This window comes from Papaver somniferum, chromosome 8 (assembly GCF_003573695.1).
Source record: "Papaver somniferum cultivar HN1 chromosome 8, ASM357369v1, whole genome shotgun sequence".
In the NCBI taxonomy this organism is placed as follows: domain Eukaryota; kingdom Viridiplantae; phylum Streptophyta; class Magnoliopsida; order Ranunculales; family Papaveraceae; genus Papaver; species Papaver somniferum.
In genome coordinates, this window is record NC_039365.1 from 143063088 (window position 1) to 143090013 (window position 26926).

A 26926-nucleotide genomic window follows, 5' to 3' on the forward strand; every position below is an offset into this window, starting at 1 on the left:
TGCTTCTTATTTTCATTCGTGGGGAGATATAGGTAAACATAAGAAATGTGGTGGTCTTGGAATTAGAAATACTTATGCTACTAATAGAGTCTTTATAACTAAGCTTGGTTGGAGGCTTATTCAAAACCCTGATCATCTGGTTTCTAGATTCTTAAAAGATAAATACTTTGTTAATCAAAATCTTCTGGAAATTGACAAAGCTGTTGATTCTGCTTCCTGGATATGGAAGGGTATTTTAATAGATTAATCTTCTTAAGAGCTAATATAGTTAGTAAAATTAATGATGGTTCTTCTGCTCGAATTTGGTCTTCTGTTTGGTTACCTGGTACTACTTCTCCACCTTTGTCTATTAATACTGATTATGAGTCTTATACTTATGTACATATCTTATTGATATGAATTCAAGCTCTTGGAATGTCAGTCTTTAAACACCATTTTTTCTCCTGAAGATGTTATTAGGATTAAAACTATCAAGGTTAATCTGAATTTTAAAGATGAGATTATGTGGGCTCATACTCAAAATGGAGTTTATCCGATTAAATCTGCTTATATGGTTTATATGAATGGGGAAGAAGCTTCGTTTTGGAGGAAAGTTTGGTCTCTGAATTGCCTTCCGAAAATGAAATTCTTTATGTGGAAGATTTTTGCGCAAATGCTTCCAGTAAATACTTTGCTTAAGAACTATAATCTTCCTATTGATGATATTTGTTCCTTATGCAATAATGGTTTAGAAACTGTGGTGCATTTGTTCTTTCGTTGTCCTATTGTTGCTCATGTCTGGTTTGTTCTATCGCTCCAGCATTTAATTCACCCTGATTATGTTTGGATTGGAGATTTCTTCCTCCGTTGGTTCGACAATCAGTTAGGACAATCTCCCTTTTCTGTTAATTGGCCAAGTATAAGGGCTATCATAATGTGGTGTATTTGGACATTGAGATGTGATGCGGTCTTTAATAAAGTAACTATTAACCTGGATAAAATCATTCTAGATTCAAAAATAATGATAAATACTTATATTGTCCCTCCTCTGAAGGCTATGATAGTTGATGAGCAAGTTAAAACTACTAGTAAATTTTTGGATTGTTTTATGTTTATAGATGGTTCTTTTAAGGATTTTAACATGGTTCATTTAATTCACCCTAATTGTGTGACAATGCAGGAGCAATAGTTCATTCTCGCTCCGACTTTGGGATTGGTTTCTGATCAGTTGGTGCTGAAGTAACTGCACTTTTTTTTGTTGCTATCTCCTGGGCTAAGGAGATGAACCTGTCCAAAATCTTGTTTATCAGTGACTGTCTAAAAGTAGTGTATTTTATTAATGGAGTTAATGTCAATGTTGAATGGAGATGCAAAGATATTTTGGTGGACTGCAGATCCTTACTTTTAACTAGTAGTAATTTTAATGTTGTGTATATTAAGCGTAAAAAAACAATCTAGCTGATCGAGATCCAAAGTTCTGTATTAAAGATGTCTGGGTTCCTTTTTCTTGTTTTTTGGACAGTTTGGTTAGAAAGGAATCCTTGTTAATGTTTGTAATCCATTTACATCGAATTACATTTTGACCACCAGAAGCAAGCACCAGTTTCCAAGTACCATTTTGTAAAAAGGGAGTGATTTCTTCATCCATTGCAGCTGAACTTTCCTGAACTTCAGAAGCATAGATTCTGGTTTTGGTTTAAAAATTCCCATTTTACCTCTCGTTGTCAGCATAGATGATGGATTTGTCAATTCGGGAGATCAGAAACTGTCCAGAGGGATATGACTAGGGGTGAGCATGGACCGGTTTTCGCCTCATCCGCATCCAATCCATTGCACTACGGATTTGAAATTTGGCATCCGCATCCAATCCATATCCAACGGATTAGCATCCACTGGATACACGGATGGACGGATTGGATGCGGATAATCCAATGGATTTGTTTTAGTTAAAATTTACAGTTAAGAAAATAAAGCTAACACAAATGACCTATATATGTATACAAATATAAAAATGTCATGTACAACACCCAAACAAACATCTTAAAAATTCCTAAATGATCCATAGTATTTTCTAGAACTATATAAATGTCCTTAATTTAACGGATATGGATGTCCAACGGATTTTCAAGGTTGCATCCGGACCCGAACTGTTATCCGTTGGATTTCAAAAATTCCATCCGCATCCAACCCATTGACGAACAGTCCGGACATCCATCCGCAAATGAATTATTGGTCCCGATTAAATCCGCGAGTTACGCGCCAAATGCTCACCCCTAGAGTAGTCATATGACAGGAACTTTGATCAAGTCCCAGCACATTGTAGTGGAATACAACTCTTTTACTGACAGGAAAAATTCGACACAAACAAAAAAACAGTAAGCAAGTTTGAAAACCATCGGCACCTGTCATGCTACAATTAAACAATTTCACTACAAAACTGTAGTCCGAGCCCGAGAACAAAGCAGTACCCCAAACGAACTAAGATTTTGCTAAAGCAGTACCCCAACCAATATAACGTCCTAAAATTCTCCTTTGATGGACTGTAATTTCTCTTTGTAACCCGTTATAGGTGCGGCATGGTTTATTAGAGAGTCGGTATTTTAATAGGACAAAAAAGGTCATTACGTGATCATTCAAGGTGTCCCTTATTAAAAAAGATAGTGGAAATGACAAATTAACCCTCATAATTGATAACCTAGTTTAATGATGATAATCAAATTTAGTGTTAATGATTAATTTCACTTATATTAACTCAAAATCAAAACCAAAATCAGATTTTTAGAGTTAAAAAAAAGTTTAGAGGAGAAGGTCAAAACTAATTGAAGAAATTAACCAACAAAATGAACAACCAGGACCTGAAAATGACCGGGTATACTTCTAAATTAGTCCCAACTAGCTTTTTGTTGCTCAAAGTTATCTAAAGTACGTAAAAAAATTCAATCTTTTTACATTTTCAGAGCTAAATACGATTGGAATTGTGCTCATAACCAACCGTAAATCGAAGTTACGGTTCGTAAAAGATGAACTACCAACCGTAACTGGTTAAATTTGAAGAAAACCCAATCGTAAAACCAGTTACGGTTGGTAACTAAATGTTCAATACGAACCGTAACTCAGTTACGGTTGGTAACCAAATACTCGATACCAACCGTAACTGAGTTACGGTTCGTAAACTAAAATGGTTTCCAACCGTAATTGAAGAAAATTCTCAGATATAAGAACATACGGTTGGTAATTGAACTATTACCAACCGCAACTCATATAAACCCAGAAATTTCAATTTCAATTTTCATCTAAAATCATAATTTTTGATAAAAATTAAACTTAAATCGAACAAAATAAACCAAATCGTAACTGGATTTTCAAACCATACCTAAGTCATTACACTTGATTAATTTTCGAATCGAAGACGATGAAATTTTAAGTTTTAATGGAGGTTACGATTAATGGAAGGAGGTGAAGAGAAGAAGAAAGAAAATAAATTTTCAATTTAACTTTGATTTAGATTAAAAAATGGGAAGGGTAATCTAGTTAATTTACACCCCTATAGGACATCCCTAACCAACTAGAGGGACATTACTATCACAAACCATGTAGCCCCTATAACAAGTTACTTCTCTTTGGGCAAGGACCAAAAGTAAGGTGCACATATTATAAATAGCATTGGCAAAAAACACTAAAGATTTGTAATCGAACAGAAGTAACTAAAACTTCATCAAGAGGTAAGTTTTTGAATTCAAATACCAAAGCCCTGTAGTATATTATCATTACCACCTTAAAAGTATGTCGACAACCAAACAAGGAGGATGTCTCAAAACCAGAAAGAAAGCAAATGGCAGGTGCCAAAATCCTCAAAATTGTCACTTAAAAAAGATACTACTACGATAATCGATAATCTAGATAATCGATAATCTAGTACTTGACGGGGGCAAGAATTTCGAGTTGTGCACCAAGTTGTCCTTCAACAGTCTTCTCGGCCTTAAGTCTCAACTTGTTCAACTGCTTTTTCCTTTCGTACACAAGCTGGGATCTTGCCTTTCTCTTCTCCTCGAGTTCCTGAGGATTTTGAAAACAAAGATAACATAAGAACAAACTTAAACATATATATGGATACATATTTATGTAACCGCAAAAATAAACAACTTCACAGCAGCCTCCAGGAAATCTCAGTTAACAACTTCAAAATACCAGAAGCGCATACAAACAATAGACGTTGCATTAAGCTAAAAATGCATAAACTGCAAGATATTCCACGACTCTACTAAACCCAAAACAGATCATAACCAGGGTTGAGAAACAATTCAAACGACTGCTATAACTCACAAGGAAACGTACAACAAACACTTCTACTGGAACACATGCATCACAGGAATTCATTCATGAAACACTTAATACTGGAAATCGAATCAAATAAAGGCAACCAAAATAGAATAGCAACAAGCAGTGATGTTGCTTGAGAAAAAAGTGACTCACATATAACCCAATTACAAGTTAAACCAACACTTTGTGTGCAACTCATGTGATTGACTAACTTATTAATCAAGCTCTAACCAAATAAGACTTTTAATTACTAGAAAGTAAAACTAATAACAGTATGAAGGCAATTTTGATAGTAACTTATAAGTATGAATAAAGGAACCAAACATTTAGCTTTTCAGCACCACTATTGATCAAGCAACATATTGCATGCATACTCAACAATAAAGAAATGAAAACAGCCAAATGTAACAACGCACAGAAATCTCACCTTGATGGTATCAGCGTGACTCCATCCAACCTCAGATGATAATCTTCCCAACAAGCAGTACTTGTGTCCAGGTTGAAGTCGCAAAACCCTAAATCAGAAACAGAAAAACAACTCATATTAACACCCAAAATAAATCAAATAAAACCCTAAATCATACGAAAAATCAAAACCCAGATCTTACTTTAGAGCATCAGGGATAACCATCCTCTTAATCTTGTCATATGGAGGGGGGATACCCTCATACGCCTTAAATCTAGCAAGTGCGGCTGCCCCACGCTTGGTCTTGAGGAATCATACTACAAAAAAAAAAAAAAAAAAAAAAAAAAAAAAACTCATTAAATCAAATACAAATCTCAAAATCAAACTAAGATTAGGGTTTATAACAAATCTCAAAATCAAACTAGGTTTAGAGTTTATAAGAGAAACTACTAACCCACGGATAGTCCTCCAAAGGATCTTAGCAGGAGCTCTGAAATGAATAGGACCGTGAGAAGGTTTGGTGTTCATCCTCTTTCTGAGAAAACGAAGGTACTTCATTTTCTGGCGAACAAGACCACCAGAAAGACAAATCTCTTCACATCGAACAACTACAACCTTCTGTCCATTAAGAAGTTCTTTGGCAATAGTGGACGATAATCTTCCAAGCATGTGGTGACGAGCATCAACAACGACCCGTTTAGCACAGATCCCACTCCCGGAAACCATTTTTACTTCTGCCGCTGTGTATCCTTCAGCTCAGAGAAGAAGTTCTGCTTTTAGGGTGTTCTAGGGCTTACTCAAGAAACGTCTTAAGAATTTATATTGATAGGAAGAAAAAGGTGAAGAAAACCGGGACCGGTTTGTTCGGGTTTTCTCGAGACGGATTAGGGTTTCGTAGAGGTAATGTTATTTGATGACCTACTTCTTTTCGCCCAAGGTTTGGCACACCAATCCATCCCTCTAATGAATTACAAGGGTACCGCAAAATGTGTGTTGTTTGACCTTAGCAAATATAAAGTGTAAAATGAGTATTGTAATCTTTACCAGTAAGATAAAATTCTTCTAATTTGTTTCGTTGAATGGAACTTATACAAGATGATGTGTTTTGGGCGCCTTAAAAAAAAAAAACTAGGGCAAATTCAAATGATAAATATATCATTCGAATTTAGTTATTTTTAAATTTGACAGGCCGAGTTTAAAATATAACGTGGTATTTCACATGCACTGAAAGTGGAATGATGTTTAACATCGTTTGGAGTCTAAATTACTACAGATTTTGTATAAAACTGTTTAGCCTCGGTTTGAAATTATGCCCAAGCATCAGGTTATTTTAAACACCGTCAAATTATAGCCTTCCAGATCCTCACTACCGAACAACACAAAAATACTATTTTCAAAAGTATTGGTATAATTGTAACACCCATATGGATGCTTTAATTGCACCATTATTCTCTTTTCATTAGTTCTTCTTCCGTCTATAATCTTCTTTTTCTTTTTTCATTGTTTTCCCTTATTTTTCTCAGTGATGTTGGTTAGGTACAATTCATAAATTTATTTTGGTCTATATCTCTTATAATTCCCCTTATTTTACGCAATAAGAGTTCACTGACCTGTTTAATGGAAACCAAGCAATAATTCTGAACATCTTGTGTAAGTTTTTCCTGGTATATTTTTATTTTACGGGTATTTTGACCTCGGGTTCGAACTTTGTGACCATTGTTGCATTTAGGTCCTAAAAAGTTTTATATTCGAGTCTGGGTCACAGGACCATGATTGATTGCGTTGACATTTACAAAATCTAGTGTTAGAGCATTGCTCGGTCAAACTCACAAGTGTTGCTATCTCAAGCTTGTTATCAAATTTAGTTGTCAAAACAATATCTTGATTTCTAGTCTACAATTAGTTAAGTCTCGGACTAGGATAAAAATGTAGTTGAGAAATAGTGGATCACGGCAGTCATCATTGCGTTATACCGTTTGAAGGCGAAGATCAAACGAAACTTTTGGAGAACTTCATCAACAAAAAGTAATTGAAGACTGAACCACCTATATCTCAAGTTATGTTCACTTTTTTTATCATAAGACGATGTCGCATAACAAAATATAATTAGACTATTAGGCCTATTCCTATGCAATGCCAAAACATGATATTTGGCATATATGCACCCACTATGAGTATGCCAAACTGCCAAACTCATATGTCTATATGCCAGTCCTGGCATATAGGCATACACGACAGAGTTTTCATCGCTCGATGGTCAAAGACACGCTCGATGGTCTTTAAAATGCCAGCGATAGTCAAGCTAGCGCTCGGTTCTCTGATCATCGCTTATCAAATCTTCATCCAACGGCTACCATTTGTCCCTCCTATAAATACCTAATTTCGATCTCATTTCAACTCACACCAGAATTTTTAAACATCTCTAGAATTTCTCAATCTCCGATTGTTTTCATCACTCTTCCAATTCCAATTCATTGTCTGCTCATATGGATGATAATATGAGTGTTATTGAGTTCATAGCAAACCAACGTGCTGACGCAAATTGAAGAGCTGATGATCGTGCCAATGTGGATAATGAAATTAGGAGAAGGAAAATTAGATTGGGAAATGAAAATAGGAGAAGTCAAAATAGGAGAAGTCGAATAAGGCGGAAACCAAAATTCACTGTTGCGGAAGATGAATGTATTTGCAGGAATTATGTTTCTTCTACTGAGGATACTGTATTCGGAAATGCATTACATCACGAAACATTATGGCAAATGATTTTTGGGAAATTTCAAGAACAGACAATGAATCTCAACAATGGTGATGTTTCAAAGTTGATTCAACGCTTCAGTACAATCAGTAAGGAAGTTATTATGTTTTAAAATATTTTCCCAAATATTGTCCAATATTTATGTTTTAATTTCTCGATTATCTAAGTATTAGTTTAAGTTCTTATGTTTTAATTTGAAAATTGTCTAAGTATTATGTTTTAATAATTGTTTAAATGTATCTCTAATTAAAATATAAGATCGGATTAAGAATAGAATTAAGCTTGTTTTTCATTGAACTTCGATATAATCATTAAATAGTCATTTTTTACAAGACATAAAACTAGACAAGAATATTTTGAAATATACACTTTAAAAATAAAAATTTGGGACAATGTTCTTCATCTTGTTAATCTTCTTCATTTCACCAAATTTCCAATCAATGCGCTCATAAACGGATTCTCCTTTGTTTATCTTCTTCTTTTGCTTCAAATTTGTTTTGCCTTGATTTTCTTTGCCTTTTCTTAGTTGCGGTTTTGACTTGGTTGATATCCAAAACTTAGAGACTTCTTTGCTTCTTACTTAATTCTTTATACTTATCACATATCTTCTTAACGGCACCTTCAAGCACTACTCCCGAAAAATCAAGTTGTGTTGCCGAATCAAGTTGGGTTTGAAATGTGACATTTGAGAAATTTCAAAAAAATAATTTAGATTTAGAAAGAGAGAAGTAGAGAAATTTAGATTAAGAAAAAGAGAACTAGAGAAAAAAATTGTGTAAAAAATTTTGGGGTAAACATTTTGGTTTGAAAATTACCAATTTATAGTGATAAAGAACTAGTCGTTGGCGTTATTCATAATATCGACCGATGGAAACTCTGTCGCTCAGTGGTTTTTCCATAGTGGCACAACTCGTTTTCCATGCCACCTGGTATGCCAAACAACATTTTTTTGCCCTACCCATAGGAATAGGCCTTAACATAGACAAGAATTTCGAGTCAAGTTTATCTTGATAATTAGTTATCGTAATATAATGACTAAGCTTAATGAACATTTGTTCATACTTGATGAATTTCGGCTAAGGACAATTTATTGTTTGGAATCAAAATCGTGATTCAAGTTTTATCGTTTGAAAATAGCCTGGGACAATGATATTTGTCATTGATGTTATTCAGGAATGTTTCGAATCAATTTAGAGAGAAATATAAAACTGTTATAGATTCGGATACAAGACAGTGTTATCAGTCTTACAAATTGGGAAAACTTTTATATGTCTGAACCCGTATTACATGTACTCGTACAAGTAGCAGAGTAGCTATATATCAACTTACAGATTTGTGGAACGCATATTTTTATGCACATCATGTGAAAATCTGTACAACTCGTGAACTGGATCGGTATGCATACTCGTATGCAAACCATTTTTCAACTGTGGTTACGGAACCGAGATTAGTTTCCAAACTGGTATGCTAACTAAAACAGTCATGTGTTCCCCAACTCGGCAGTGTATCCAAACTGGTACGCAAACCGATTTAGTTATGTGAATTCCGGAACCGGTGACAGTCTTAAGGTTTCCAAACCGGTACGCAAACCTAAATAGTTCTGCTAACTCCGGAACTTGGTTTGGTTAAATGTTGACAAATCGGTACACGTACTATGACTGAACCGATGATAGACACATTTTTGTGTCTGAATTGTCCTCAGTATTTCTATTGCTAGTGCTTGATTTTGTATTTATTATGGAGAGATACACTTGTGTGGAAAAAGTTGCTCAAAAAGTGCTATTTGGACCCCTGGAGGACATTTGCTATACGGACCCCAGATTCGGCTAAGGGTCACCCAAGGTTATGCGTATCCCAAATTCTTCCTCAGCACCCAAATTCGTCCACAACACCCATTTTCTATCGGTACCCCCACTCTGGTTAGGGGGCCACCCTTCTTCTTCATTTGAATTCAAAAAAATTGCGGGAAAGAATGACCAGAAGAACAACAAATTTCTGGTTCGAGTTTTGGGAGGATTTAGCGAGACTCAATGGCTGGGTCTGCAGGGGAAGACTTGATTGGGTTTATCAGGCTTGGTAAAGGCCTTTGGTTCGGTTGAATTTGGTTAGATAAACCGAGAGAAGGAAACAGAGTGCCACGGGTTTTAGTCAGTCCATTCCGAGTTCTGTGTGTGTGATCGAGAGATTTTGTTGTGCCTGCTCCATGTTATGATGGGAGACTTGGGGAAGGCTTTGGAACATCATAGAGGCGAAACACGATCACCAGAGAAAACTGCTGCTGCTGCTGCCATTGAAGAACACGAAGAACATTGACCCACAGAAGCAGTCGTTTCTCCTACAGTATTTGCGACTGCTCAGCGACAGTCTTATAGCTACAGTAACAGTGACACATCCTCTGTATCGTTCTTTCCATTTTGTAACACTTATAACTATTGCAAACCCGGTTATCATTTTTTTTCCCATTTCATCATTTGTACACCACCTTTGAGCAATAAGAAATGAATTTTGAGCGTGTTTTCCTAATGATGAGCTAAACCCCATACTCTAGGGTGAAGGAGGAAGCTAATTCACAAATGAAAAGTAGTAATCTCTAATTTATGCAATTATTATATGATTATTTTCCTAGATAAATAAATTAATAAAATGGTTTTTGTTAAACAATTGTCATTTCAATTGATGGAGCATGCTATCCTAGGGTTTTGATGTCCCATACTTTCGATCTACAATTGTTATTTCTAAAAAATCAGCTATTGCAATATTAAGAATCAAATTGAATGCATGATTTGCGTGATTATAATTAGAGAATATAAATCACTTTGATTTTGGTAAATAGTGGATTCCATAGTCCCGGTCTTCTCCATATTTTTCATATCACTTTTATTTAAGTTTGCTATATTTTTAGTCTTAAAAATTAAATCTAAAATTTGTTGCTTTCACAAGTCTTAAAGAACTTTTTACTACAACTCAATTTGAAATCACATCAATTTTTGGCGCCGCTGACGCAGACTTGTCTTTAAGCTAGAGTTTTTAGATTTTTTTTTTTTTAGGTTTTTATTTGTTTTTCATTTTTATTATTTGTTCTTCTTTACGTTTCTGGGTTTTTGTCTTTTCCTTACAGATTTTGGAATTTTGAGCGAAAGAAAAATTTGCCAAAGCTTTTGGTGAATACTTCAAGTTTGGAGTAAAAGCAAAGCGAAAGGAGCGAAAGAAAAGGAGAATAAAAATTAATTAAAAAAGAGAGAGAGAGAGAGAGAATTTTTTTTTTTTAGAATTTCTTTTAGATTATCTTTTTCTTTTGGACTTTATTTTCGGACTTTGGACTGTGGACTTTGGGACTTTCTTTTTATTTATTTTTTTTAAACCCTACGGAAGGGTAGTTTAAATATCAACTATTTGCAGAGAAGGACGGCGATTACGATATCGCCTCAGCCCCTCGGGTTCGTACATGACATAGGAGTCGTGGCCCGAGTCGACTTCAGCGGTTCATCCCCCTTCTGGTACGGGAGGTAAGTTTGTCGAAACAATCGCGAATCTCCTGTCAGCGAGTTACTGTATTCCTTCGTTTGCATATGTGCTGAGGATTTAAAAACGGCTGCTTTAATTTCCTAGTAAAGGGCAAGGACTGGCCATACAAGATAAGGGTTCGGATTTCATCACCGTTCCCTTCTTCCCCGCCTTAGGAAAATGAAACCAAACGCGAACCTAAGCCTAAAATTTGACTAGAATGAGACCTATAGGGTAACGAGCTTAATAGGAAAGTCATTCGAAAAATATTGGTTACTCTTTTAAGCATGCTTCAAAGTTCATGATGGTTTCTGCGAGTTGAATACGCCGCCTTGTAACGCCGATGAGGCCTTGGGTATCAAAGCTCCATTGAGCTTCCCTCGTCTCGATTCAACTTACTTAAACTCAGATTGATTCCAGAGGGTTTTGCTTAAATTGTAACGAATTTCCTTTCGAAGGATTAGAAGCTGGTCTAGAAACAATCTAAGTGGAGCCATCATGCTTTTTGTTTGCTAGAAATCAGTAGGTTTGCTGTGGTGGAGTCAGCCTTGTTTGTGTTTGCATAGAACTTCCCTTCCTTTTAGGATTTATTTCTTTATCTTTTGTTTTTCTAGTGTATGCCCAAGGTTATTAAAGAGCGGGCTTGGAAAAGAAACACTCTAGGTCGTTTGATTAGTGATAAACCTAGTAGTTCTTCTTGTGAAGGCGGGGAGCTCGAAGACTCTTCTTTTGAGAGCCCTGTTTTTGGAAACTTCAGTTTTGAGAATCTGTCTCTTCGTGAGGAAAATACCCCTAGTACTTCAGCTGTGCCAGCGATGGCAACTTTGAAAGATTACATGTTCCCAACTAGGTCCACCCGAGCTTCGTGCATTAAATTGCCAGCCACTACGGCTAATTTCGAGATAAAACCTAGTATTCTTCAGATGATCCCTATATTCTTAGGGAAAGATGATGAGAACCCTTATTTTCATATTAGGGACTTTGAGGAAATTTGTGGGACAATTAGAATAAAAGACCTTACTGATGAAGTCTTGAAACTTAAGATGTTTCCCTTTTCCTTGAGAGATAAAGCCAAGACCTGGCTGAACAACCTACCATCTGAATCCATTGAAACATGGCAGGAACTTATTGCTGCTTTCTATATGAAATTCTACCCTAAGCATAAAACTGCGTCTGTTAGGCAGAAAATTAGTGCTAGTGTGCAACAAGAGGGAGAGTCTCTTTATAGGTTCTTAGAGAGATTCAATGATCTCCTATCCCAGTGTCCTCACCATGGATTTGATAAGATGAAACTCGTAGAGATTATTTATGATGGTTTAGACTATTCAACCAAAGCCATGGTTGAGTCTATGTGCGCTGGTGAGTTCACTAGTAAAAGTGTTGATGATGCTTTTACCTTCTTAGGAGCTGTCGCTGAAAAATCCCAACAGTGGGAGTCTTGTGTTGAACCCCCCCAAATACTCTTGGTCAATAGAAGTAGCACCAATGTGGTAGATACAAGCTTCGGGTCTGATGTTAAGTTTGCTACTTTGTCTAGAATGTTAGAAGCTTTAGAATTGAATCATCTTAAACATAGGTCTCTTGTTGAACCTGATGATAGGTTTAGAGCCTCTCAAGTGTCTAGTTGTGGAGTAGAACCTAATAACTCGTTTTGGGAAGGTCAGGTTAGTGAAGAGCAATCCCATGATGTCTATAGCAATGCTAGGTTTGAGAACCGTTAGAAGTTTGACCCATACTCAGAGACTTACAACCCTGGTTGAAGAAGCCATCCTAATTTTTCTTGGTCTAAGGGTCAGAATCAAGGAAAGTCTAGTAATTCTCAGCCTCCCCCAGGTTTTGGTTATGCTAAGAACTCTTCAGGTCAACCCCAGTTTCAGAATGAGAAAAAGATCTCCACTTTAGAAGAAACCCTTACTATGTTAGCAAATAACCATGAGATGTTATCAAAGAACCACTATGGTTTTCAAGAAGAAACCAGACAGAATTTTAAGAATAATTCCCAGTCTCTTGATAACTTAAAACTTCAAGTCGGCCAAATAGCTAAGTTTCTTAGTGAAAGAGAAGATGGAAGATTCCCTAGTCAGACTGATCCTAACCCTAAAGGAGAGAAATCGTACAATCATGTGAATTCTATAACAACCCTTAGGAATGAAAAGAAAGTTGACAATAAGGTAGCCATGCCTGATAGTGAACATGCTGTAGTTCACCCTTCTGAGCCAGAAAATGAAGAGACTGATAGAGTCTCCAAAGAGACTAATGAGGGTCCTGCTGATCCCGACTTTGTTTCCAGAGCCCCGTTCCCCCAGCTGCTAGTTCCAACTAAGAGGGAGTCCAACTTTAATGATATATTGGAGGTTTTTAAGCAGGTTACTATCAACCTCCGATTGTTAGATGCGATTAAGAAGATTCCCGCTTATGCCAAGTTTCTTAAGGATATGTGTACGCGAAAGCGAAAACTTAGTGTCCAGAAGAAAGCCTTCCTAGCTAGTCATGTGAGTTCTATTATTCAGAATACCACTACTCCTAAGTATAAAGACCCAGGGTCCCCTACTATTTCTTGCACAATAGGTAAATACCGTGTCGAGAAAGATTTGCTTGACTTAGGAGCCATTGTGAACTTACTTCCATACCATGTGTACCTTAAGCTAGGACTTGGTGAGATGAAACCTACCCAGATGACACTTCAGTTAGCTGATAGGTCCGTTAAAATTCCTCGTGGTGTGATCGAGGACGTTCTTATTGAGGTTGACAAGTTTATTTATCCAGTGGATTTTGTTATCCTATATACTCAACTTGTCCCTGACCCAAAGAACCAAATACCAGTGATTTTAGGTCGCCCGTTTTTAGCTACATCCAATACGATCATTAACTGTCGAAATGGTATTATGAATTTGTCTTTTGGTAATATGACTATTGAGCTGAACATTTTTAATATTAGTAAGCTACCCTCTGAACTAGATGACTCGAGCATAGAAGAAGTGAACATGATAGGAACATTAGTCGAGGAGTCATTACCAAACACTTTGTTAGAAGATCCATTAGAGAAATGCCTAGACCACTTTGGGATTGATTTGATGATGACGATGTGATTGATAAGGTGAATGCTTTGTTAGATTCAACCTCTTTGATAGACACTAGTAATGGCTGGAAACCTAAGTTCGAACCTCTACCCGTTTCTGAGTCTACCCTAGTTCATTCGTTAGAAAAGCCTCCTAATTTAGACCTTAAACCATTACCAGATTCCCTGAAGTATGTGTTTTTAGGCCCATCTGAAACTTTACCTGCGATTATAACATCCGACTTGGATAATGACCAGGAAAGTAGGCTAGTGACTGTCCTTCAGAATAACAAGGAAGCTTTAGGGTGGACCACAACAGACATTAAGGGTATAAGTCCTACAGATTGTATGCATCATATCTATAGAGAGTGACACCAAACCTTCTAGGGAGATGCAACGTCGTCTGAACCCTAATATGAAAGAAGTAGTTCGAACCGAGGTTCTTAAGTTATTAGATTCAGGCATTATCTACCACATTTCAGAAAATAAGTGGGTCAGCCCCGTTCAGGATGTTCCCAAGAAATCTGGTATTACTGTAGTCCAGAATGATAACAATGAGTTAATCCCAACCCGGGTGACCACAGGTTGGCGTGTCTGTATTGACTATAGGAAATTGAATAAGGTCACTAGGAAGGACCACTTTCCCTTTCCCTTCATCGACCAAATGCTAGAGAGATTAGCTGGACGTAGCCACTATTGGTTTTTAGATGGATACTGTGGTTATAATCAGATTGTCATAGCCCCAGAAGACCAAGAGAAAACCACTTTTACCTGTCCCTTTGGTACCTTTGCGTATAGATGCATGCCTTTCGGGCTATGTAATGCCCCTGCGACCTTTCAGCGTTGTATGCTGAGCATATTTTCTGACATGGTAGAACGGTTCTTAGAGGTCTTTATAGATGATTTTTCAGTGTTTGGTTCGTCTTTCGATGAGTGCTTGCATCATTTGTCATTATTTTTGACTAGGTGTCAGGAAAAGAATGTAGTGCTTAATTGGGAGAAATGTCACTTCATGGATCATTCAGGAATTGTTCTAGGGCATATCGTATCTTCGAAGGGTATAGAGGTAGATAGAGCCAAAGTTGACCTCATCAAAACTTTATAGGTCCCAAAAACCGTAAGAGATATTAGGTCATTCTTAGGGCATGCAGGTTTTTATCGTCGATTCATTAAGGATTTTAGATTAATTTCTAGACCTCTTTGCAATTAGCTTGCAAAAGACGTTAAGTTTGTCTTTGATGATGCTTGTTTAGAGGATTTTGAGAAGCTTAAGAATTTACTCCCAACCGCCCCATACTCCAGGCACCCAACTGGAACCTACCCTTTGAGATCATGTGTGATGCTTCAGATTATGCTATTGGTGTTGTGCTAGGTCAGCGAGAAAATAAGTTACTTCATGTGATTTACTATGCTAGCAAAACTCTGAATGATGCCCAGTTGAACTATACCACTACGGAGAAGGAACTATTAGCTATTGTGTTTGCCTTAGACAAGTTTATATCCTACCTCTTAGGTTCTAAGGTCATAATCTTTACTGATCATGCTGCTTTGAAGTATATTCTTTCCAAGAAGGATACTAAACCTAGATTGATGAGATGGATCCTATTGTTGCAGGAATTTTCCTTAGACATTAGAGATAAAAAAGGTGCAGAAAATGTAGTAGCGGACCACTTGTCTAGGCTTGTTGTGGATACCCTTAATTATTCTCCTCCTGTTAGGGATAGTTTTCCTGACGAACAACTGTTCTTTGTTACCCAAGCACCTTGGTATGCGAATATAGTGAATTATCTTGTTACTGGTCGAATGCCCCAACATTGGGGTAAACAAGATCGTTCTAGGTTTTTAGCCGAGGTGAAGCATTTCTTTTGGGATGATCCTTATTTGTTTAAGTATTGTCCAGACCAGATTATTAGGAGATGTATACCTGAGAGTGACCAGTCCAGTATTATTTCCTTTTGTCATGATCATGCTTGTGGGGGTCACTTTAGTGCTAAGAAGACTGCTGCTAAGATATTGCAGTGTGGATTCTATTGGCCTTCGTTTTTTAAAGACTCCCATAGTCACTGTGTTACTTGTGAGCGTTGCCAGAAATTAGGAACCATTTCCCGTAGGAACATGATGCCCTTGAACCTTATTTTAGTTGTTGAGGTCTTTGATGTGTGGGATATTGACTCTATGGGTCTGTTTCCTAATTCTTTTGGTAACCTTTACATCCTTGTCGTTGTAGACTATGTCTCTAAGTGGATTGAGGCGGTTGCGTGTAAAACCAATGACCATAGGGTTGTGATTGATTTCTTGAAAAATAATATACTTACACGTTTTGGTACACCGCGAGCTATAATTAGTGATGGAGGGGAGCACTTTTGCAATGGACCCTTTAGGCTTTTGATGAAGAAATATGGTATTACGTATAAGGTAGCTACCCCATATCATTCACAGACTAGTGGTCAGGTAGAGGTTTCCAATAGGGAGATAAAGCGTATATTAGAGAAAACAGTTAATCCTAATCGGAAAGACTGGTCGTCTAGGCTTACTGATGCCTTATGGGCTTACCGTACTGCGTTTAAGACCCCCATTGGAATGTCGCCTTATCGGCTTGTGTATGGAAAGGCATGTCATTTACCTGTTGAGTTAGAACATAGAGCTTATTGGGATGTTAAGCTGCTAAATTTTTCACTTGACAAGGCAGGAGCCCATAGGAAACTCCACCTCAATGAGTTGGAAGAGATTTGTATAGATGCTTACGATAGTGCGAAGGAGTATAAGAACAAAATGAAACTTGTGCATGATAGAAATATTTTAAGGAAGTCATTTTCTCCAGGTCAAAAAGTTCTTATGTATGATACCCGCTTTCATCTTTTCCCTGGGAAGTTACGTTCTCGGTGGACGGGTTCTTTTATTGTTCGCACTGTTTTTCCTCATGGAGTTGTTGAGATTGAGACACCGGATGGTAGTAGTTCTTCGAAGGTTAACGGTCAGAGATTGAAACCCTTTTTAGAGCCCTTTCCCACAGGTGATGTTGAGGAGGTCCCTCTGGAGGACCCTGTTTACCCTTGATTGACCATCGAGGCGATTGTATGTTGTATATTAGTTTTTGATTTCTCTCTTAACCCAGGTACTATCCTTCCAACTTCTCCTCGTGTTATTTTACTTTTGGTACTGCTCTTTCATTAGAAACATTGAGGACAATGTTAGATTTAAGTTTGGGGGTGGGGAAGAACTTTTTAGTTACATTTTTGAAACTTCTAGCGTTACATAGTATCCGGTTAGCTAAGTTTACATACGGTTTCTCACCGAAAAGATGGAAATTGGAATTGCTAGGGATAACATTCTTCTGAGACATTAGAGAAAAAGACATTGAGATCTTTGACATTCAGGAGATAACTTGTTCCTTTTAGAGGGTAACCGTGATGGACCTAACCATTCATGATGGAAAGGCAAGTAGGTCAGAAGGAAATGCCAGAAAAACAAAGCAACCTCACAATGTAGTCTTAGTTACTGGATTGCGACTCTCTCTCAGTAGAACTTATCATCATCAACAAGCGGAGCAACATAAAAATCTATGAAGAAAGTTGAAGACGTTTTAGGTTTAGAAGCAACAATAGAAAAGAATAATTAAAAAAAAATTGAAGATTGAGTTACAAGAGCAAATAAAATCAAACGATATACGTTGTTGAAGTTCATGATACCAAGAACATTACAAGTTGTGAAGATCCAAGTTCTAAAGTCCTTCTCTAATGGCCATGTAAATTGTTATTTTTTTTCAAAAAAAAAAAGAAAAAAGAAGTAAATTTGTAAATCTATAAGGAAGTTTCATGCAAGAAATCAAAGAGAATAATTAATTGTCAAGGTTCTACGAAGTTCGAGAGTTTATCATCAACAGTTGAAGACCGAAGAAGACGTTGTTTCTACTGAGCACTATGAGAGAGTCGAGGAGAGATGCATATTGGTTGCTTTGTTAGTCCGCTTTCCATTTGGCAAAAGATCTTTCTAGCACTGGTTCAACTCATCACACGTAATTAGTCCAGCTGTGTAGCAGATGTCCCTCTCATTTCTATCTCTCTCCTAATCTTATCCATCTGTAAAGCGGACGCATCTTACAATGTTTATCTCGTTGTGTAGCGGATATCTCTTTATCTAGCAGTATTGCAGATGTGTCTCCCCTATTCTTTGTTCAGCTTTAGAGCTGGCACCTTTAATTTCTCTGGCATTCTAGTTACTTGGAGATAGGTTGAGAATAGAGCTGAACATGGTGTCGGTTAACCGTTGGAAACCGACCGAACCAGACCAATAAGCAAGAAACCGAACCAAACCATTTAGATTTGGATTGGTTTGGTAAAAAAAGTTGAAAAACCGACATTACTGGTTTGGTTTTGGTTTGACCTGAAAACCGAACCAAAAACCATTGGGGAACCGATTAATTTTTAAACTTAGTTTCTACCGTCGATTTAAAAGTATTAGATTCTACCCATTGATTTAGAGGATAAATAGAAACCCTAAATATAATATTTCATTATGATACTCTCCCTCTTTCTCTTTCTCCTTCTCTCAGCCGCCTCCCTTCTCCACCCCCAACAACAGCTGCTGCTACTCGACTTTTTTCTTCCCGTCTTCCTTCTTTTTTATTTGTCAATAACTAAATTAAGATATATTATATATCTTCTTTTGATCTCTAGAATTAGAGTAAGCTTACACTATTCTTGAATTTTTTTTTGTATGTATATTTGTGTAAACCAATACTATCGGCAACTACGATTTTTTTATCTGTAAATTTGTGTATTTTTTTTTTGGTTTGACATAATTATTGGTTAACCAAAAACCACTGGGACAAACCGAAACCAACTGGAACCATTTGGAAACCGAACTAATGGTTAATGGATTGGTTTGGTTTAGATTTTTAGAAACCAATAATATTGGTTTCGGTTTTGGTTTGGCTATAAACCGAACCAAAACCGACCATGAACAGCCCTAGTTGAGAATCTGTATGTCCTCATAGCTCTTTGGATACTTGTGACTAATTAGAAATCATGGTTTTGTGGGTACACCTCTGGTAAACCCTCCCGGGACTATATCCCGGTCACTAGGGCCACCTAGTGAGTTAGGCTTTTATATTTATTAGTTTTGCTCGAGGACTAGCAAATAATAAGTTTGGGGGTATTTGATAGACACATTTTTGTGTATGAATTGTCCTCAGTATCTCTATTGCTAGTGCTTGATTTTGTACTTGTTATGGTGTTTTTATGTTTGTGTAGGTGTTTGTGGAAAAGTTGCTCAAAAAGTGCTATTTGGACCCTTGGAGGAAATTTGCTATACGGACCCCAGATTTGGCTAAGGGGCACCCAAGGTTATGCGTAGCCCAAATTCATCCTCAGCACCCAAATTCATCCACAACACCCATTTTCTATCGGCACCCCACTATGGTTAGGGGGCCACCCTTCTTCTTCATTTGAATTCAAAAAAATTCCGGGAAAGAATGACCAGAAGAACAACAAATTTCTGGTTCGAGTTTTGGGAGGATTTAGCGAGACTCAATGGCTGGGTCTGCAGGGGAAGACTTGATTGGGTTTATCAGGCTTGGTAAAGGCCTTTGGTTCGGTTGAATTTGGTTAGATAACCCGAGAGAAGGAAACAGAGTGCCACGGGTTTTAGTCAGTCCATTCCGAGTTCTGTGTGTGTGATCGAGAGATTTTCTTGTGCCTGCTCCATGTTATACCACTTCTGGATGATGACTCAACGTGTTGGGTGTCTTATGTCACGAGAAAACAGCATGTGGAGTTAAATTTGGGAAGAAAATATTCCCGAGAATATTTTTCTTCAAAGCCGAGTAATGGAAGATTATATGCAGTTATGATGGGAGAGTTGGGGAAGGCTTTGGAACATCATAGAGGCGAAACACGATCACCAGAGAAAACTGCTGCTGCTGCTGCCATTGAAGAACACGAAGAACATTGACCCGTAGAAGCAGTCGTTTCTCCTACAGTATTGCGACTGCTCAGCGACAGTCTTATAGCTACAATAACAGTGACACATCCTCTGTATCGTTCTTTCCAGTTTGTAACACTTATAACTGTTGCAAACTCGGTTATCATTGTTTCTCCCATTTCATCATTTGTACACCACCTTTGAGCAATAATAAATGAATTTTGAGCGTGTTTTCCCAATGATGAGCTAAACCCCATCCTCTGGGGCGAAGTAGGAAGCTAATTCACCAATGAAAAGTGGTAATCTCTAATTTATGCAATTATTATATGATTATTTGCCTAGATAAATAAATTGATAAAATGGTTTTTGTTAAACAATTGTCATTTCAATTGATGGAGCATGCTAGCCTAGGGTTTTGATGTCCCATACTTTCGATCTACAATTGTTATTTCTAAAAAATCAACTATTGCAATGTTAAGAATCAAATTGAATGCATGATTTGCATGATTATAATTAGAGAATATAAATCACTTTGATTTTGGTAAATAGTGGATTCCATAGCCCCAGTCTTCTCCATATTTTTCATATCACTTTTATTTAAGTTTTCTATATTTTTAGTCTTAAAAATTAAATCTAAAATCTGTTGCTTTCACAAGTCTCAACGAACTTTTTACTACAACTCAATTTGAAATCACATCAACCGACTCACGAAAGGCAATGGTATTTGTACCTTGTACACCTACTAACCATGTCGATTACATTTTTGAGTGTGTTTAAATTATTTCTACGAGATAATTAGCATTTGATTAATTCTTAAAAATACTAGACTTGTTTGATCACATGTTTGTGACTCAGAGTTAATGTCTTATGTGTTCATGAAAATGAAGATTAAGCTTTTAAGTTCAAACCGGCTAGTTTCGGCTAACCATGTTGATTATAGTCTTTCTACACGGTTCCACTACAGTTTCACCTAATCAGAGTGTATAACTTGCTTATGTAAATCAGATTAAAAGATTCATCTAATGGTGGATATTGATTGTTTGGTTCCAGAGCTATCTTAGCTTAAACCTAATGCAACCTATGCTTTGAATGTTTATAAAAGGGGAACTTCAAGCAACTAGGATCTTTGAATCCCTACACTACTTTTTGGTGTGTCCTACTTGTATCCAGAGTCGTCCTCTTCCTAAGCCTTTTAGGGTTTACTGACTACAAAGTCTTCATAGGGATTCGTGAAACCAGGTCCGGTTATCTTTCCTTGATAACTCGTGTATCCTGATCTTGATTATTTGTTGAGTGACGAGGTGTCAACTCGCAAATAATATTTTCAATTTCTCTTTATATTAGCAAGTAATATAATGGAAGCAGATTCGTCCCAAGGGAGGTATGAAGTAAAAGTTGTTATAGAATAACTCTTAACAAAGATGATTGTTGTAAAATTCTGAAAATCACAAATTTGTATTCAAAAATGAGATGGAATTGATTAAAGATTCATTCTAGACCACGGAATATAAACCAAATCGATATATAACTACGTTCTTCACATTATCTCGTTACTAACAACCTTAGGATAATTAGTACGCTCAACTATCCCGTTATTATCTCCTAAGCTCATCGGATACGGAAGCGCCCAACTACCGGATTCTACTTGCCAAGTTTCCTAGAAGTACGCTCTCTAGGTGTGACTTAAACAAATGCTCTAAGTTTTGTGAGATAAGGTTGCTCCTAGTGATGAACTCAAAAGCATGAATCACCTACTAGTGTCAATTTCTATATATGGGTACTCAACAAAGTCCCATCATCAGTACCCACATAATGCTACTTGTGTTTATCTTATCTAGACAATTATGGGTCGAAGAAAATCTAAACTAGCAATATGATTGTGACATAACTATTTAATTTCGAACTTAAACAATTAAGGAACAATCCATAAGCATTATTAGCATGGTAGAAATAAAAAAATAACTAAACTTGCAAGAAAACGAGCTATTGCATATCAATCATGAGTTCATATTTCGGACTTTGAAATCACCCTCAATCAAAAATAGTTTTAGTTACCCATAGTTTTAGAGTTCATCATCAAAAATAACTGAAATAAAAAAGATAAAAAATAAATACGAAAGCAAACCCTAGTTGCGGCTATCTCCCAAAATCTCCAAGTAAAATACGTGAAAACAAAGTTGTAGAAATCTTAGCTTTTTATGTCTCTTTTTAGGTCAAGTCTTCAAAGGTCCAATAGATGGAAGTCCTCCAAGCCCATGTGTGAGAAAAACCCATATATAAAATATGTCCCAAAAGTTGTCGCCGGAAAACTAATTACATGTCGGAAGTTGGCCGGAAAGTAGCTCAGGTAACCGGAAAAGTCAATCCAATCATCGGTTAAACGGGTCAGGTGAATCAAAACCGAGTCAGCTATTCAGGTGAGCTAACTTGACTTATCTGGAGTTTCCATGGCCTAAGCCATTTGCACTGGCCTGCACCTAATGCTGCACCATGATGGTCCACACCTTCTCTGCAGCTTGTGTTCTTTCTAGTCTTGTCATTCTGCAACTCCAATTCACTCATGTCATCTCAATCCCTGCTTTAGAAACAGCACCAGACTTAACTAATCACACTCACAGCTCAGTTTTGTCACAGCCATTGCAACAGTACAACAACTATTCCTGCAACACAAGCCACCAAACAACACTGCCACCTTCAACTGCATCATGCATAGCCTTTCAATTTCAGCTCATCCTTTGTAGCTCCATAACATCACAAACACCAGCTGTAACCTCCATTCATCAATGCATTTCAGCTAAATCGCAGTTGCACTACCTGCAAGTTCATACATTCCTTCCTAGCATTCATCTAGTCCAGCTTCACTGCATTCTGCATATCTCAACTGCAACTACAACCATTTATAGTACCAATTGCATCTGTTCACCTGCAACAACAGCTTGGCATACAACTCACACAACTGCCATGTCCTGACTGAAGCTCAGACCAAAAACTGCTGAATCCCAACACCTGCAATAGCTCTAGCACCTGAATTGCAACATTTCTTGCTTGCCTAAATTGCCCTCATTGGTCATGGCAAATCAGCTTCTCAATGACCTTCTTTCACTGATCTTCGCGGATAAATCCAACAACCAAACAATCAAAACTCCACAATTCCTAAACATCTCTGTACCCAGCTCTTCCCTTATTGCAGACTGCTAAAACTCAGCTCAATCTACCTCAAACCCGTTTGAGTCACTTGCACACAGATTTCTTCCCCATTCATAGCAGCAGCTACAGCTCCTACCAACTCCTCTTGCACTACAGCTTCATTGACCATCATCATTTGCAATCACTTCTGCAGCCATCACAACTACCGCCTCTTCCATTTCAGATTTAACAGTTGATGGTGGCAGCTGCGTTCTTGACTGATTCCGCTCAGTAACACCCACAACAGTTCCTCAGCTGCAATCTCCTTTACATTGCCACAACCTTCAGTGCAAACCTAACATTCATCTAACTACATCCATTGCGACTCATTCTGTAGCTTCATACACCATCTCGAGCCAAATCTGTAGCAGCAACAACTCATCCAGTTCAACACCAGTTACACATCTGCAATGTTCTTCATTTCCTGTAATTCAACAACCAACAAAAGTAACCCATGACAATCACCAGATTTTAGCAGGAGCCGTAAATAAATTACAAACCATTTCACTGTCAACATCAAATTCGAACCAACCCCTTCAATATAATCCTTCACTGACACGCAATAGCTTGTTATTTCCCTTCTACTCAGCTCAAATCGACCATGGAAGCACCATCACAGTTCATTCAAACACCAGTTGCTTCGCATACCCTAATTTCTTCTCGAGTTTGAATATGGGGACGAACCCTAACTTCATTAACACAACAGCAACCAGATCTTCAAGAAATCGAACCATTTCTTCTAAATATGTCTTCTCAGTAACAGCCTCAAAATCTCTGCCAGAAACTTCATTCTCTTCTCTGATTCTTCACATTAACAGCAAACTCCAGATTCATCACATTCTCCTGCTTCAGTTTCTTTTTCTCGATCTCCAACATATCAACTTCATCTTCAACAACGAATTCAGCTCTCCATTAAACTCAAATTCATTTGAAACCCATGAAAATCGACATCATAATCTTCCAACTCCGTCGAATTTCTTTTCTGCCAGCAGCGGCCTTTTCTCCTCTCAATTTCAGGTGGTGTAGGAAATAATGAGAACAGATAAACTCTTCTCTGAATTTTAGGGTAAGAGAAGCTGAAATGATACAACTACTCGAGTGAATTGGCTAAGGGGTACCCAGATGACTCTAGGCACCCTAACGGTTGATACGAGCCGCCTTAGAATGACAGCTCCATTGTGCTTCTAATAGCGCTTGCCTGTGTAGTGACGATCATGTATTCGTTGCTCCAAATGACTGCTTTCTTCTTTCTCGAATTCTTCCACCAATCGCGTCCATGTCTTACTTCTCAGATCCACTTCTTCTCTTCAATGTCTCTTCATCACTAAAGTTGTCATGCTTTTCAGACAGAATTCGCGTCACTAAAGCTGACATGCTTTTCAGACAAAAATGAATAAATAAAAGCAAAGAATGAGAAAAAAGTCGCCTCCAACAACAGTTGCACTTTTTTTGCCCTTTAAGCGACGGTTCTTCTTCTTTTGTTCCAAATGACTCCAAAGTACCTAAATACTCAAAAACGATCATAAGATACATATTTTACAAGAAAACTAAGCAAGGAAAGCATAAACAATAGATAAATATCAAGGTGTTTTAGACACCTATCATTGAGCTTGCTCCATCGATCAAGATAGATAGAAATCATCAAAGTTCTCTTTGTCTCAAACTTTGTTGATTACACGGGTTTTATTCTTGTCAGGTGAATAATAATCTAGGCTGCACTTCGGGTTGCATAAGTCCGGATTTTGAGGTTTGATAGAATTTGTCTATTGCTGTCGATTTCTACACCTTTGATCAAACTATTTGATTTCAAAAGGAAATCATATATATGATTAATCTGTGGGAGGCAGATTGGTTCAAAGTCTTCAATTGAGTTGAAGCAACTCTTAGTTGGTGTGATGTCACCTAAGGGAATCAATTGCGTGGAGTCTTGCTGGGATTCAAGAGGCGTAAGGAGCGCGACTGTACCTTAATCGGTGGGATACCTTTTAGGGATCAACTACATTCCAGTTTGTAGTTAATTGGTAGTAGGCTAGTGTCTGTAGTGGCTCAATCTGGACTAGGTCCCGGGGGTTTTCTAGATTTGCAGTTTTCTCGTTAATAAAACTTCTTGTGTTTCTGTTATTTATATTTCCGCATTATATTTTTTATTTTTATAATTGAAATATCACATATTGTGCGTTGATCAATCATAATAGATACATCCGACCTAGTTTGTTGGATACGACTTAATTGATTCTTGGAAATTAATCTTTGGCACCGTCCAAGTAATCTCTTTGTGATTAGGTTCACGGATTTGTTTTTGTAAAAGTATAATCCCAAGAGAGGTAGATATAACTATAGATAATATTCCTTGATTGAGTTTAACTCTCGGAGTTGTATTGAGTTTGTCCATACAGACTGCCTAAGAAAAAAGTGGTGATGTATTTTGGTACCCCCCGCGTTTTCAATTGGTAATCAGAGCAGGCAAACACGTTAAGATCTAAAAAGTCTGTGTTTGAAGCAGTCTAACAATATGGACAAGAGTGCAATCTCAATAAACGTACCGCCAGCATTTGATGGCACAAATTACTTATGGTGGAAAATTCCTATGTGTTTCTTTCTACAAGCCCGTGATTTTGAGACATGAAAACTTGTAGTTATTGGATAGGAGGCTCCAACAATTATTAAAAACGGAAAAAAATGTTGCCAAGTCGTTAATAGCTTATAGTGAATCCGAGATAAGTTCTGCAAAGCATAATTGTGACGGGTTAAAAGCTATTATCCACGCCATAAGTCCAGATCTTCAGCACCATGTGACTTTGTGCACCAAGTCTAAAGATGCTTGGGATATCTTAGAAACCGTATTTGAAGAAGATAACTCGTACAAAGATGATAGACTTCAAAACCTAAATTATTACTGCGGAAATCTTTGTATGTCTGATAAAGATTCGTTTGATGAATTTAATCAAAAGGTGTCTGGTATTTTTAATGCTTGTTTTGCATTAGGAAAGACAATTTCCCAAAGGACGTTGTGATAAAAAATCTCTGGTCTTTACCAGCTAGATACGAATCTAAGAAACATGCCATCATGGAAGGGAATAACCTTGAAACTCTTTCCATAAATACTCTTGGTGGAAAGTTGAAGATCTTTGATTATGAACTGCAATCGAAAGCTGGAAAGGATGTTGCATTTAAAACACTGAAAAACACTGAAACTCTCAAAAGTGAAAGTGTTGACAACTTTGGGGATGATCTTGTTGATCCTGAAATTTCAGATGAAGATCTTGATAACTCAGTACTGATCGCAAGAAAGTTTAGAGAACTTCTTACCAAGACAAATAAACGATTCTTCAGAGAAAAACCTCCGACGTCGGCTAAGCCACATAATCGTATTTATGTCAAAAACATAGATTCTAATGATACTGACGATGAGGATATGCCACAGTGTTTCAAGTGTAAGGAATTCAGTCACTTCGCTAATCAGTGCCCAAATCGTAAAAAATACACTGGCAACAAGGGTCTTGCCGCAACAATTGATGAAACATCTGAACATTATGATTCCGAAGAGGATGATGGTTCAAGTGTAGCACTCTTTGGAGAAATTGTCAATTTTGATAATTGTAGAAATACTCATATCAATCTTGATAATTTAATTGATGACTCGTCATCAAAATCATTGGAGGATGTAATGGATTTTTCGTATACTAAAGAAAATTTTGTTAATATTTCAGGTACCTTGTGTCTAACTGCTAATGTTGTTCCCGAATCAATCTCCAAATAGACATGTCCTTATTGTTCTAGTGAGGGTCACGGACTC

General features: G+C 37.2%; 1 protein-coding gene across 1 annotated transcript; it reads right to left on the bottom strand.

Annotated features, from left to right (window-relative positions):
• Positions 1 to 3662: 3662 nt before the first annotated feature.
• LOC113303291 (60S ribosomal protein L13a-3-like) lies at positions 3663 to 5509 on the bottom strand. The gene is made up of 4 exons (XM_026552315.1): positions 5153 to 5509; positions 4908 to 5008; positions 4727 to 4814; positions 3663 to 4035 (listed from the first exon to the last, which is right to left on the bottom strand). The coding sequence occupies exons 1-4, from the start codon at positions 5429 to 5431 to the stop codon at positions 3892 to 3894; spliced, it is 612 nt and encodes a 203-aa protein (XP_026408100.1). The 5' UTR covers positions 5432 to 5509; the 3' UTR covers positions 3663 to 3891.
• Between the last annotated feature and the right edge of the window lie 21417 nt (positions 5510 to 26926).

Coding starts and splice junctions, on each gene's coding strand:
- LOC113303291 (XM_026552315.1), bottom strand. CDS start 5,431: ATGGTTTCCGGGAGTGGGATCTGTGCTAAACGGGTCGTTGTTGATGCT. Junction 5,009..5,152: donor GGACTATCCGTGGGTTAGTA/GTTTCTCTTATA, acceptor TGATTCCTCAAG/ACCAAGCGTGGGGCAGCCGC. Junction 4,036..4,726: donor GTCACGCTGATACCATCAAG/GTGAGATTTCTG, acceptor CAAAATCCTCAG/GAACTCGAGGAGAAGAGAAA.